The 14,383-nt window shown below is 38.4% G+C and overlaps 2 protein-coding genes across 15 annotated transcripts in view; one reads left to right on the top strand and one right to left on the bottom strand.

Annotated features, from left to right (window-relative positions):
• LOC309613566 (zinc finger protein 510-like) overlaps positions 1 to 14,383 on the bottom strand; it is a 44,925-nt gene that overhangs the window by 15,965 nt on the left and 14,577 nt on the right. For 4 of the 11 annotated variants that reach the window (XM_082360510.1, XM_082360505.1, XM_082360508.1 and 1 more), the window contains one exon: positions 5,294 to 9,426. The exons of 6 other annotated variants lie outside the window; for them this stretch is intronic. In XM_082360510.1, coding sequence (XP_082216636.1) covers positions 8,351 to 9,426 — 1,076 coding nt within the window. In that variant the 3' untranslated portion in view covers positions 5,294 to 8,350. Of the gene's footprint in view, positions 1 to 5,293; positions 9,427 to 10,644; positions 11,758 to 14,383 lie in introns of those variants that run through there. One more of the 11 variants, XM_082360514.1, reaches the window with a different exon arrangement.
• The window catches only part of ZNF12 (zinc finger protein 12), a 72,981-nt gene that overhangs the window by 53,770 nt on the left and 4,828 nt on the right, over positions 1 to 14,383 (top strand). For 2 of the 4 annotated variants that reach the window (XM_082360497.1, XM_082360496.1), the window contains exon 7: positions 10,646 to 12,717. The exons of the other annotated variants lie outside the window; for them this stretch is intronic. In XM_082360497.1, the coding sequence (XP_082216623.1) occupies positions 10,646 to 10,650 (5 nt within the window). In that variant the 3' untranslated portion in view covers positions 10,651 to 12,717. Of the gene's footprint in view, positions 1 to 10,645; positions 12,718 to 14,383 lie in introns of those variants that run through there. 4 annotated transcript variants of the gene reach the window in all.

Below are 14,383 nucleotides of genomic sequence, written 5' to 3'. Positions count from 1 at the left end.
AAACACAAAAGACCCCGAATATCCAAAGTAATCCTGAGAAAGACAAACGGAGCTGCAGGAATCAGGTGCCCTGACAAAGCTACAGTAATCAAAACAGTATGGTACTGACACAAAAACAGAAATATAGATCAATGGAACAGGATAGAAAGCCCAGAAATAAACCTACGCACCTATGGTCACCTAATTTACAACAAAGGAGGTAAGAATATACGAGAAGACAGCCTCTTCAATAAGTGGTGCTGGGATAACTGGACAACTACATGTAAAAGAATGAAATCAGAACATTTTCTAATACCATACACTAAAATAAACTCAAAATGGATTAAAGACCTAAGTGTAAGTAAGACCAGACATTATAGAACTCTTAGAGGGAAAACATATGCAGAACACTCTTCGACATAAATCGCAGCAATATCTTTTTGGATCCACCTCCTAGAAAAACAAAAATAAAAAACAAAAAACCAAATGCGATCTAATTAAACTTAAAAGCTTTTGCACAAAAAGGAAATCATAAACAACAAAAAGTCAACCCACAGATGGGGAAAAAAATATTTGTAAACAAAGCCACTGACAAGGAATTAGTCTCCAAAATATACAAACAGCTCATGCAGCTCAGTATCAAAATAACCCAATCAAAAAATGGGCAGAAGATCTAAATAGACATTGCTCCAAAGAAGACATACAGATGGCCAAAAAGCACATGAAAAGATGCTCAGCATCGCTAATTATTAGAGAAATGCAAATCAAAACTACAATGAGGTTATCACCTCACACTGGTCGGAATGGCCATTACCAAAAAGTCTATAAACAACAAATGCTGGAGAGAGTGTGGAGAAAAGAGAACCCTCCTGCACTGTTGGTGAGAATGTAAATTGGTGCAGCCACTATGGAGAACAGTATAGAGGTTCCTTAAAAAACTAAAAATAGAACTACTGTATGATCCAGCAATCTCACTCCTGGGCATATATCCAGAGAAAACCATAATTCGAAAAGATACATGCACCCCAATGTTCATAGCAGCACTATTTACAATAGCCAAGGCATGGAAGCAACCTAAATGCCCATCAACAGAGGAATGGATAAAGAAAATGTGGTACATATATACAATGGAATATTACCCAGACATAAAGAATGAAATAACACTATTTGTAGCGACATGGATGGACCTAGAGATTATCATACTAAGTGAAGTCAGTCAGACAAAGACAAATAAATGATATCACTTATATGTGGAATCTAAAAAAAATGATACAAATGAGCTTATTTACAAAACAAACAGATTCACAGACTTCAAAAACAAACTTATGGTTACCAAAGGGGAAAGGCAGGGGGGAGGGATAAATTAAGAGTTTGGGATTAACATATACACACTACTATATATAAGATAGATACTAACAAGGACCTATTGTATAGCACAGGGAACTATATTCAATAACTTGTAATAAATCACAATGGAAAAGAATATGAAAAATAATACATATATTCTTTATGAATCTTTATGAATCACTTTGCTGTACAACAGAAACTAACATTACATTGTAAATCAACTATACTCCAGTATAAAATAAAAACTAAAAAGAGTTAAGTGGCCACACATGACAAAGAATATAGACTTATAAAAATAGTTTAGAAAAGTCAATAAGGAAGCAAACGACAAGAACCCACAACAAAAAATCCCTGGGGCAGGGGGAGAATCTGATTTCCAGAGTTCCCACGTTATCATATTTAAAATGTCTAGTTTTCAGCAAAACATGCAAAGAAACAAAGTATGGCCCACTCACAGGAGAAAGACCAACAGAAACTGTCTCTGAGCCCTGCCTCTGGTTGGGGGGAAGTGGTCCAGCCAGTGGGATTAGGAGTGCCACTCAGTAGGCAGCTACTTGAGACTAAATTTAAATTCAATCAGAATCCCAAAAAGCTCCGGAGAGGAGCCTGGTAAATCCGTTCTAAAGGTCGCCTCTAAGAACTAATGTGGGAAAAGCCAAGAAAGTCTTGAAAAATAGAAATGAAGAGGGACTTGGAGAAGTGTTACAAAGCAAGAGCAATTAAAATACCACTTTAATTAGCACAAGTGTAAAATATTAGCTATATAAATAAAACAAAAACCTGGAAAGAACCAGAGTACTTACAACCTGTGAGTCAGGACAGAGAAGGCAAATAAGACAATGTAACCAAGCTGCCTGCAGCTCCAAGGTCAAAACAGACCAACCACTGGTCTACAATCATCTGCTATTGCAAACCCCTGTGAGAACTCCCATTGGCTCTCCCTGGCCTCTCAGATTAAGTGTCCATCCTGGGAACAACCAAACTGGGCCAGGAAGATGGTGCTGTGACTGGCCCACCAGGAAATGTGCCAGCTCTGGGGTCTCAGCTTCTTTCTGGAAGGATGTAGGGAACGGTGCTGAGCAGACAGGAAGCAAAGCCACTACACATGAAAATTTAAGCCACAATAAAGATCGTATTTCAAATCAGCGACAAAAAAGATTAGTTAAATGGTGTAAGGACAACTAGCAATTCATTAGAAAAATAAAAATCAGACCCTTACTTACATCAAGCCACATCTTGTCAAGAAAAAAGTGGTTAAAGATCAATGAAAAATTCATTTAATTTTTAAAAGGTTGTTTCATATAAAGAGAAAGAATACTTAATATGTAACTAGGTGCCAAGAGGAAATCTCCTGCACTCTATATCTCTCAAACAAGAAATAACATTATTTCTTCGTTACATGGAAATTTACAAAGCAGAAAGCAGCGGCTGAATCATTTTCTCAAAAGAAATTATTCTTGCCCCCAAATTCCTATATCTAACACTTGTGAATGACTAATTTTTAAAAATGCATACCTCTGCAATGTTAGCATGCCTTACAGCCCCGTGACAGAAAAATCTCAACTCCAACAGGCTTACACATGACCTCAGGTCTTCCCAATACAGAGCAGCTTCAGAGCTGGTAAGGTCACCACTCTGGGTCATCACTGCCCACTTTCTTCCATCTCTTTGCTCCCCATCTTCAGACGACTAGCTCTGAGTCACAAGATGCAACCAACGGGGGGCTTCCCTGGTGGTCCAGTGGTTAAGAATCCGCCTTCCAATGCAGGGGACACAGGTTCTAACCCTGGTCGGGGAACTAAGATCCCACATGCCATGGGGCAACTAAGCCTGCATGCCACAACTACTGAGCCCGAGCACCACAGCTAGAGAGAAGCCCAGGCACCGCAGCGAAGAGCCCACCTGCCACAACAAAGACCAACACAGGCAAAAACAATTAATAATAAATAATAATAATAAAGATGCAACCAAAGGGTTGTATCCGGACAGACAATGCCATTCTGCTCATGACTTATCAAATCACCCAGAACTTTTCCCTAAACATCCTATGGGCCATTGCCAGAAACAGTCCCTGGTGAGGGGAGGAAAAACAGGCCACATCAAGGCTCTCCCAAAAGGAGGGAGTGCAGAGTAGCCTGCCAACCTGCTGCCAGGAAACAGGGAAAAGCAGAAAGCAAGAATCAGGGCACAGTACCCAGTGTCCTATTAGGCAAATGGTTCCTGGGTTCCTAATGCCTGGGCTACAAGCACTGTACCTCTGTAGGTAGCCCTTAGAGTCCCACCAGAAGCAGGAAAAGTAAGGGTGTACATGGCACAATTCTTAGCATAAGGAGCACTGCTGTTCTCAGTATTGCTGAACATAGGCTTGTGCTGGTAACAGTGCTGTACCCGCCTTTGCATATTTAGTGGACATTTTCATCACACCAGCTAAACCCAAGACAAACACTTTTTGTTTTTTTGAAAGGCATTGTTTGGTTTCTTTATTGAAGAGCAAATCAGTAACAATGGGAACTTTTATATACGTATGCCAGAAGACAGTAAGAGAGTAGATAAGTGATGTGATACTTTTCCAAAACTTTTTACAAAAATTTTCAGAGCTCTTTTAAGAAAAGTATAGTGAATACTCATGTGCCTACCACTAAGTTCAACACTTGCTATAATTTTGCTATTTTTACTTATATATGCATTTTTCCCCTGGACCACTTCAATGCTGCAGATATCATGAGAGCTCATCTCTCCAGTCAGCAAATGTGTCCTCAGAAACACATTCATAACCACAATTATCACTTAAGAAAATTAACTCTAGTTCCCTAATATCATCAAATTCCCATCCCACATTCAATTTTCTCCAGTTATCTCCAAAGTATCTACGTAGATGTCTTTTTGAACCAGATGTCTTTTGGATCCAATCAGGGTTCATGCACTACATTTGATCATGTCTCTTTAGTTTCTCTGAATCGAAAAATCTTTCCCTGCATTTCTTTTTAAAAGTGACACTGACTTGTGAAGACCAGGCTAACTGTCTTGAAAAATACCCTGCATTCCAGATTTGTCTGATTGTTTTCTCCAAAAAAGCTGTTCCTCTATCTCCTGTGTTTCCTGTAAACTTAAAGACTAATAAACACTTGATTAGATTCACATTAAATATTTTGGTAAGAGTACTCCACGGTGCAATGTAAGTACTTCATATTGCATCTAATCAAAAAACATAATGTCACTGCTGCTCATTTGATCACTTGGTTAAAGTGGGGCAATCATTCAATTGTCCAGGTTCATTTTTCCCAGCTTCAGTGTGTAAGATGTCTGTGGGGGACACTCTGGCTCTACACAAATACCGCTTCCTTTCCATCTAATGATCTAGACGCACCAGAGGTTGCAAATTAGCAGTCAGTCCTTCTACATTTATGAGCTGGCATTTTTCTACAACAGAAGTCTTTCCACAACTGGAGATGAAAAGCTGCTCCTACTAAAAGGACAGGGTGAAAACCTAGTTCTAATTACAGAGTAAGGAGTTTAAGATTTGCCTCCAATGTTGGAAATGAACTGAGCTGCAGACTCGGATTGTTTCTTAAAATGTGATAGTCAGTCGTTTTGTCTGACCATCAAATTACATCACATTTGACCTCTGACACATCCCCATTGACATTCGCGTGCTTCCTTGGTTTATGACCAAGATGTCCCAGGCTCACCCTGCACACTCAGGGCCCAGACCTAGACTCAGCTCTTTCTCCAGGGAGTCCTGGTGCCTTGGAGGGGGCAATGCTGGACAGAGCTATGAAATACATAATTTTTTAAATGAGCAATATTTTCAATCTATATTTATCATTATAGGGAGTTTTACATAAATTCTTTGATTTTTATGTTTGTCTCTTTTAAACTGGAAGTTTTGATTCCTAGTAACTTTAATAATTTATTTTTGTTTTATCCTACAATATATACAAAATAGATTCAAATAAATACCAATACTTTAAGAAAATTGATGATTTCATAATTTTTTACAGGTCTTTTTGTCCTTAAACACATCCCATTAAGGGTGTATAGTCATAATATGGAGTTCAGAAGTTTCTTCAAAGAATTATTTCTTTTGTGTGGTTGAGTTGCCAATTTGATATTAAGTTGATTTGTTTTCAATTTCAGAATTTTTTTTAAAAGATTGATTGATTGATTGCTATGTTGGGTCTTCGTTTCTGTGCTAGGGCTTTCTCTAGTTGCGGCAAGCAGGGGCCACTCTTCATCGCAGTGCACAGGCCTCACACTATCATGGCCTCTCTTGTTGCGGAGCACAGGCTCCAGATGCACAGGCTCAGTAGTTGTGGCTCATGGGCCTAGTTGCTCCACGGCATGTGGGATCCTCCCAGACCCGGGCTCGAACCCGTGTCCCCTGCACTAGCAGGCAGATTCTCAACCACTGCGCCACCAGGGAAGCCCTCAATTTCAGAATGTCTTATTTTTACTTTTGAATATATAAATCATTTACATTTGTTCAAAAGTCAAAATTCCATAAAAAAGTAAAATCAAAGAAACCTTGCTTCCACCCCTATCTCTACCTTCCTGTTCACTTCTGCCCCCATAGGTATTTGATAGTTTGTAGTTTATCCTTCTAGTGTTTTTCTTTGCAAAAATAAGTAATTGTGTATATGTGTGAGAATCCTCTCAATTCTTACACAAAAGGTAGCACACTGGATAGTTTTCTATACTTCGATTTTCTCAATAATATGTTGTGGTACAGTACTTCAAATCTGTCAGTATTTCACCTAAAATGTATACTGTATACCAAAATACAAACACTGGTGGCATTTAGTGTGAGAAATCTGTCATAATAATTATTAAGCTATGGGGAGATATCTCCTACTGACAACCATTTTGACATCCACCATGTAAATCAAACACACAACATAGATATGTTGCTAACATGCCTAAGCCTTCTTACCTGAGGTACACTTCACGTGTCTAATGCTGTCAATCTGCTGCTGCAACCTGTGTTTCCAAAGGCTTCATATTACAAAACGAGTATCATTAGCATTAGACAGATCTTAGGTCACATTTTCAAAAGTTGGTACCACATGAGAATCATGACTTCCAGTATTACATTATTTCTGGAGGAAAAAAAATGTATCCATATTTCCTAAATTGATAGATTTCCCCTCAGTATTAACTCCTTATATAATAAAGTTTGGTTTTCTTCTTGAACGCTTGTACATAAAACATTTATACAGTTTCACTCCAGTATCAATTATCTGATGTTCAGTAAGTTGTGACTTTGTAAATGCTTTAATACTTCTGATGCCTTTCCCCTGTGGTTTCTCTGAAGCATATAGTGGATCTGTAGGTGGATACTAATAACATTCTCAGGGAATCTCTCTCCTGACAAGTCCTCTGATATAAGAGAGCTTACAGTTTCTCCTGTGAGTTCTCTCAGGTGTGACAAAATGTGACTTTACACAGGAGTATTTTCCACATTTGCTGCCACTTTGGGTATCTCTCATGTGTGAATTACCTCATGTTTAGAGAGAGTTGACTTCTTGCAGAAGGCTTTCCCACATTCATTACATTCATAGGGCTTCTCCCCTGTGTGTGTTTGCTGGTGCACCATGAGTGTTGACTTCATACAGAAGGATTTCCCACATCTCTTACATTCATAGGGCTTCTCCCCTGTGTGGGTCCTCTGATGATTAATGAGGTTTGACTTCACATAAAACGTTTTCCGACATTTATTACATTCAAAGAGGTTCTTCCCTGTGTGAGTTCTCTGATGTACAGTGACGTGTGATTTCATACAGAAAGACTTCTCACATTCATTACATTTATAAGGTTTCTCCTCTGTGTGAGTCCTCTGCTGTATGGTTAGGGCTGACTTAGAAAGATTTCCCACATTTATTGCACTCATGGGGCTTCTCTCCAGTGTGTGTTCTCTGATGTTCAATGAGGTGTGACTTCTGGAAGAAATTTTTCCCACATTCTTTACATTCGTAAGGTTTCTCCCCTGTGTGTGTTCACTGATGTTTAGTGAGGTGTGACTTCTGGAAAAAGGTTTTACCACATTCTTTACATTTGTAAGGTTTCTCCCCTGTGTGTATTCTCTGGTGCTGACTGAGGGCTGACTTCATATAGAAGGCTTTCCCACGTTCATTACACTTATAGGGTTTCTCCCCTGTATGAGTTCTCTGGTGTACAGTTAAGGTTGACTTATGGCGAAAGGTCTTCTGACATTCATTACATTCGTAGGGTTTCTCTTCTGAGTGTGTCTTCTGATGATCAGTGAGGTTTGACTTCATAGAAAAGGCTTTCCCACATTCTTTACATACATGGGGTTTCTTTCTTGTGTGATTTCTCTGATGAATATTAAGTAGTGACTTCACATAGAATGACTTTTCACATTCATTGCATTTGAAAGGTTCTCCCCAGTGTGAGTTCTCTGGTATATAATGAGGGTCGACTTCATAAGGAAGGCTTTCTCACATGCATTACACTTGTGTGGTTTCTCCCCTGTGTAAGTTTTCTGATGTTTAGTGAGTGCCGACTTTTTGTAGAAGGACTTCTCACATTCATTGCACCCGTAGGGTTTCTCCCCCATGTGAGTTCTTTGATGTACAGTGAGGATCGAATTCATAGAGAAGGATTTGCCACACTCAGTACACTCATAGGGTTTCAATCCCGTATGAATTTTCTGATGTTTAGTGAGATTTGCCTTCACACAGAAGGTTTTCCCACATTCATTACAGGTATAGCGTTTCTTTCCTGTATGGGATACTTGATGTACAATCAGGCTGACTTATAGCAGAAGGATTTCCCACATTCAGTACATTTATAGGGTTTCTCTTCTGTATGCTTCCCCTGATGTACTTGTAGGGCTGACTTATAGTAGAAGGATTTTCCACACTCAGTACATTTTTAGGGTTTCTCCCCTGTGTGTGTTCTCTGATGATCAGCAAATTGTGACTTCTGTGAGAAAGGTTTCTCCCCTGTATGCGTTTTCTGATGCTTAGTTAGGTTTGATTTCACACAGAAGGATTTTCCACAATCCTTACATTCGTATGGTTTGTCCCGTGTGAGTTCTCTGATGATGGTTGAAGTTTGATTTTGCATAGAAGGACTTCCCACAATCCTTACATTGATAGGGCTTCTCTCCTGTGTGAATTCTCTGATGGACCTTTAGGGCTGAGCAATGACAAAAAGATTTCTTGCATTCATTACATACATGAAGCTTCTTTTCTGACTGTGTCCTCTGCTGGTCAGTAATGGCCAACTTTCCAGGGGCTTTATCACATTCATGGGGTTTCTCTCCTGTGTGGGTTCTCTGAGGGTCAGTGGGTTGTGATTTCTGGAAGGTTTTCCCACATTTACTACTTTCACATGGTTCCTCTCTTGTGTGTGTTTTCTGATGTTGAGTGAGGTGGGATTCCTGGTAAAAAGATTTCTTGCAGTGACTGCATTCAAATGTTCTCTCTCCCGTGTGAGTTTTATGAAGTTGAGTGAGATGGGACTTCTTGCTGGAATTATTCTCATTTTCATTTGATTCGTGGGTTTCCTCCTCCACATTAACTTCCTGATGTTTAAAGAGGGTTGACTTCTCACGCTCATTAACTTCAGAATGATTCTCCCTTGTGTGAATTTCCTGCTGGACTTTAAGGGTTGACTTGTCACTGGTATTTTCCCCCTGTTCCTTATAATCCTGGGGCTTCTCTTCAGTTTGGGTCCTCTGAGGTGTGATGATGGCTGCCTCACTAAGGACAGCTGCCCCACATTCATGACCTTCAACAGGTGGTCCCAGAGGCTGAATTTTCTGTTGCCCAGTAGGGTCCTTATTATGACTTAGAGATTTTCCATCTTGGTTATGTTCATCAGATTTCTTTCCAGGATGAGTATTTTCTTGATTATTATCAAGAAGCAACTTCCCACATGCATTAATTTCATTAGAGTTCTTACTTGAATGATTTTTATCACTAATAACGGATTCTGAAACATTTTTCAAATTCATTCCATGTAAGTCATATTGACAGGGTGTTTTTCTGAAAACATTATCTCTCTTCTTAGTCAGTGTTTTTTTGTTTATGAGTGAAACTCGCCACAAATGTTTATCTTGGTTTTCCTGGCTTCTGTCTATAAGGTCATAAGTAAGAAAAATTAGGTGTACTTTAAAAATGCTAACACATTTCCTATGTAAATAAAATTTATTACATCAGTGGTTCTCATTTCTTAGTCCCAAGCTCCTAGGATGAAATCCCCAAATCCCAAGCATATATATCCCCTTAGATCAGAAAAAAGAAAACACCTGCTATAGTGGAAAAGGGAGAGTAAAACTATAATGCACACACATATATTCGCTGTTTTAAAAATAAGACCTTCAGAACTAAAAAGAGAAGAGACTAAACACAAGGAACAGTGAGCTAAGGGAAACTCATAGATAACTGGGTTATTATCCCAACGAAAACCATGAACAGAAGTAGAGTGAGAAATATTAGTGTACATGGATTTCAGGAGAAATACCAGAGGAAGTCTTAGGTGTGGGATAAAACAAATTATCTGTACATACATGGATACAGCCCACTATCTGTAAGCCAATGGGCAAAATAAGACATATTAGTTGTTCAAGATATCCTTACAAAAATACACAATAAATATTTTTTTAAATATTTATTCCCAATCACAGGCCACAAGTTTGATAAGTTCTTACATTCAGAAGTCTGCTTTTCAGCTTTGGTTCTACTAAAAACTCAGACGTCCTCCAGGAAATGTATGTCTCCCCTTTCCTCCCCCCTTCTTCCCTCTCTCCCTCTCCCTTCCTCACATACTTTTTTCAAATGATGCCTCCAAGTCCATCTTCTCCAACACTGAAATAGTCACTACCTATACTTTTTATTAACACACTATGGAAAGGACTAACTTTATCCAATAGCACTTGGTAACACTGAATTTCAATATATATCACACAATTTTGTTTCTTTCTCCCAACTACAGCCTATGCTCCTAGCAGGTTTTAATGTATCTCCAGTTGCCTTTGAGTCCCTCTGAGTAGACATTCAGTTGGTGGCCCTCAAAAAGCATCAGAATTACCTGGAAAATTTTCTTAATTATTTTTATTTTGTATTGGAGTACGGTTGATTTACAATGTTGTGTTAGTTTCAGGTGTACAGCAAAGTGATTCAGTTATACATATACACACACCTATTCTTTTTTAGAGTCTTTCCCCATATAGGTTATTAGAGAGTACTGAGTAGATTTCCCTGTGCTATACAGTAGGTCCTTGTTGATTATCTACTTTGTATATAGTATTGTGTATATGTTAATCCCAACCTCCTAATTTATCCCTCCCCCACAGAATAACCTGGAAATTTTTGTTCAAAACATGGAGTATAGCTTCCCTGGTGGCGCAGAGGTTAAGAATCCGCCTGCCAGTGCAGGGGATACGGGTTCGGGCCCTGGTCTGGGAAGATCCCACATGCCGCAGAGCAACTAAGCCCGTGCGCCATAACTACTGAGCCTGTGCTCTACAGCCCATGAGCCACAACTACTGAGCCCATGCGCCTAGAGCCCATGCTCCGCAACGAGAAGCCACCACAATGAGAAGCCCAGGCATCGCAACAAAGAGTAGCCCCTGCTCGCCGCAACTAGAGAAAGCCCACGCGCAGCAACGAAGACCCAATGCAGCCAAAAATAAACAAATAAATAAAAACAAATTTATAAAAAAAACAGAAACAAAACATGGAGTATAGACTGTCATAGCCCCATGTCAATCCATGTACCCTATGAATCAGAATCTACAGGTAAGTGATGTAGGCCTATGTACTTAGGAAATGCTTTCTGAATAAACGTATCTATCAGCATTAATAGATGAGCATATCTATTATATATTATACATCAAATTAAGGAAGAGTTAAAAAAAAAAAAAAAAAGAGGCCCTCCAGATGGGGACAAAAGCCTCAGCAATAACCAGATGCTCTCAGGTGTCACAGTATATGATGAGGTCTGAATTCCTTGTGGCTCAGCTGCTAAGTGAAATGGGAATTCTAAGAGGGGAGAGAGTAAGAAGCACTTCAAAACAGAGGTGAGTACCTGAGCTCAAACATAAACTAAGTGTAAAATATGCACAACAAGCATTAACTACATGCCAGGCACAGTCCTAAGCCCTTTCTTAAGGATCTGGACAGGCAAACCTCAAGAAGAGGTGCATATGTGGGTAAGATGTATGAGCAGTATTTAGAAGGAGGATCAAATGGAACTTACCATGAGTTTTTGAGTAACATCAACAAAAAAGGATGAATATGGACTGATATGTTTAAGAAGAGGTGTCGTAAGTAATAGAGGACAACCCTAGGATTATATAAGGCCAGCAACACGACGAAACTGATGCTTTAGATTTAAATATATATACTTACAATTAGGAATGAAATAAGGCATCAGAGAATAAGGTTCTGGTTTTGAGTAAGGTCACTGGAAGGTAAGAATAAAAACTATAGAAGATAGTTTTCAAAAGAAAATTAAAAATAAGAGGAACTATGGACAGATCAGTATTACAGGTGCTTTTCATGGTTGTCAGATACGGGAGAAGAAAAGTGTTAGAACCCAAGTAAGTGGAAATAAGGAATGTGAGAAGATTTACAATTTGGAAGAAATGATTTTAGGGTTAGTTTTTGCCACACTGACAACGAAAGGACTGGAACATCTCAGGTAAAACGGAGAGTAGAGGGCAGATGAGGCGGAGATAGAGGACCTGGGAATTTTTCAGTCACTGGGTAAAGCGAAAACCTTAACTCTTAGGAACAGATGAGGTACAGGGAAGAGACATTGTAAGACCTAGTTCTTGACAAACTCTTCCCAGGAGACAGAGTGATCGTGTGATCAAAACTGCTTCCTATTGTATGACGTCTTAATTTTTGTCAAATTTGAGCACAGAAAATGCTATTTCACTGTCATACTTTTTACTTCTCTGATTACCAATAAAGTTGTAGATATTCTCATTTATCATTTGTGTTTTTGTTTCCCACTTGTGTCTCCTTTTCATGTATGTCTTTTGTCCACTTCTCTGTTGGGTTGTTTGACTTTTTCTTATGAATTGTAGGAGTTCATTATTCAACAAACTTTTGTTGAATGCTAAACTGTGGCTGGCACTATCCTAGAGAGTGGAAACAGACATGAAAGAAAAAAAACCCTGTTCTCATGAAGTTTACATTCCAGTGGGAGGAAGCAGAAATTAAGTAAAATGAATAATGTATAATGCCTTATTTAAATTTCTGTTTGAGAAAAGCCATGAATATATTTTGGATATTAAGCCTTTGCTGGTTATATATGTTACAAATAACTTCTCTCACTCTATGCCATGAATCTTGAATTTTTATGGTGTTTTGTAATGAGTGAATGTTCTTAATATAATCTATTTTTTTTCTTCTAAAACAGTATTTTTGTGCTGTTTGAGAACCCTTTCATAAGGATTGTACATAGATGATGATACATATATATCAAGAGCGTACATATATTCCCCTTTTATATAGTTATAAACATATTCCACTATACTTTCTTCTAGAAGTTTTATATATTTTACTTTTAAATTGATTTCTGTATAATGGTAAAAGACATAAATGTTTTCTCCATATGAGTAATTTTCTCAACAGCACTTATTGAATTATCTCCCCTTTGTCTGTTTCTCACATATCTGATTTCCATATGCGTGGAGCTAGTTCTGGAATCTTACTTCTGATCCATTTATTCTTATATCAATATCACACTACAGCCAATAGCTAGCACTGAATTTGAAAGGGCAAGCTCCCCCTAGTTTTTCTTAGCCTTCTAAACTGCTTTGTTTGTTTTGGGACTTGGCTATTCCAAATTTTAAAATTTTATATCTAATAATCCTAAAATCTTAAGTCCTTTATGTTTTAATTCTATCCTGATAATCAATCCCCACTTCAGTTTTAGACTTGGTTCTCAAATAAATAGCACTCAAAAACAATCTTCTGCTGTTTTATACTTTACCATTTCTTAAGTTCATGTTGTAGAAATTTCTTTACAAAGAATTCACGAGAACAATATTTCCCTGCATTCTTGCATGTTCAAACTTACTGTTGTTACTTTAGCTAAATAACATTTTGTCTACATATAAAATTATTGGGATTTACTTTTAGTTCTTAAGGATTTTGTAATTCTTTCTCCACTGCTTTTAAAAGCAGTGGATGTTATTATGGACGTCTGAGATCAACTTGATTTTTTTTCTCCCCCTTAAAAATGACTGGGGTGTTCCCTGGTGGTCTAGTGGTTAGGATTCAGTGCTTTTGCTGTCATGGCCCAGGTTCAAACCCTGGTCAGGGAACTGAGATCCCACAAGCCGAGCAGCACAGCCAGAATTTAAAAGAAAAAAGACTTAATTCAAGTGCTGGGGATCTAATGTAGAGCATGGTGACTATAGTTAATAATATGGTACTGTACCCTTGAACGCTGTTGCAAATATATCTGAATCATTCTCACACACACACCCCCAAAACACACATACAAATTACCTGTTAACTACGTAAGGTGATGGATGTGTTAATTATCTTAATCTTGGTAACCATTCTACAATATATGTACATCAAATCATCACTGTACGTTTTAAATATATACAATTATATTTGTCAATATTCCTCAACAAAGTTTTAAATGACTTAATTCTTTCGTTTTGTAGACCAAGAAGAATCTTTCTTTCTTTAAAAATCTAGTAACTTCCCTAGGATACACCATGGTAGCGACAATTCTGAGTTAGTTTCCCGTAAGTTAGTCCTTTTCATGTAGACTCCAGTCTTCTTTCATACCAGGAAGTTTCCTTGAAATGTATCTCTAAATATTTGTTCTGTTCAATTATCTCTGGCTTTCCACATGGGGGACTGGATGGTGTGCATGCTGAACCTCCTTTTCCAGTCTTCCACATGTGACCCCTTTAACTGTGCCCCAATTCCCATTCCTTCTGCTCACTTCCTGTGTTTCTCTCTTCCAGGCCCCTCACTATGTTTTCAGCTCCTTGTGCTCCTTCCAATTCTACACATTTTACTGTCAGGATGTTTTTTCTTCCAGTTCATTCCTGAGCACT

Source organism: Balaenoptera borealis (genome assembly GCF_965194805.1).
Source record: "Balaenoptera borealis genome assembly, chromosome: 16".
NCBI classification, from domain to species: Eukaryota; Metazoa; Chordata; class Mammalia; order Artiodactyla; family Balaenopteridae; genus Balaenoptera; species Balaenoptera borealis.
Note: the sequence above shows the minus strand (reverse complement) of the source record. Positions and strands in the feature narration are given on the sequence as shown.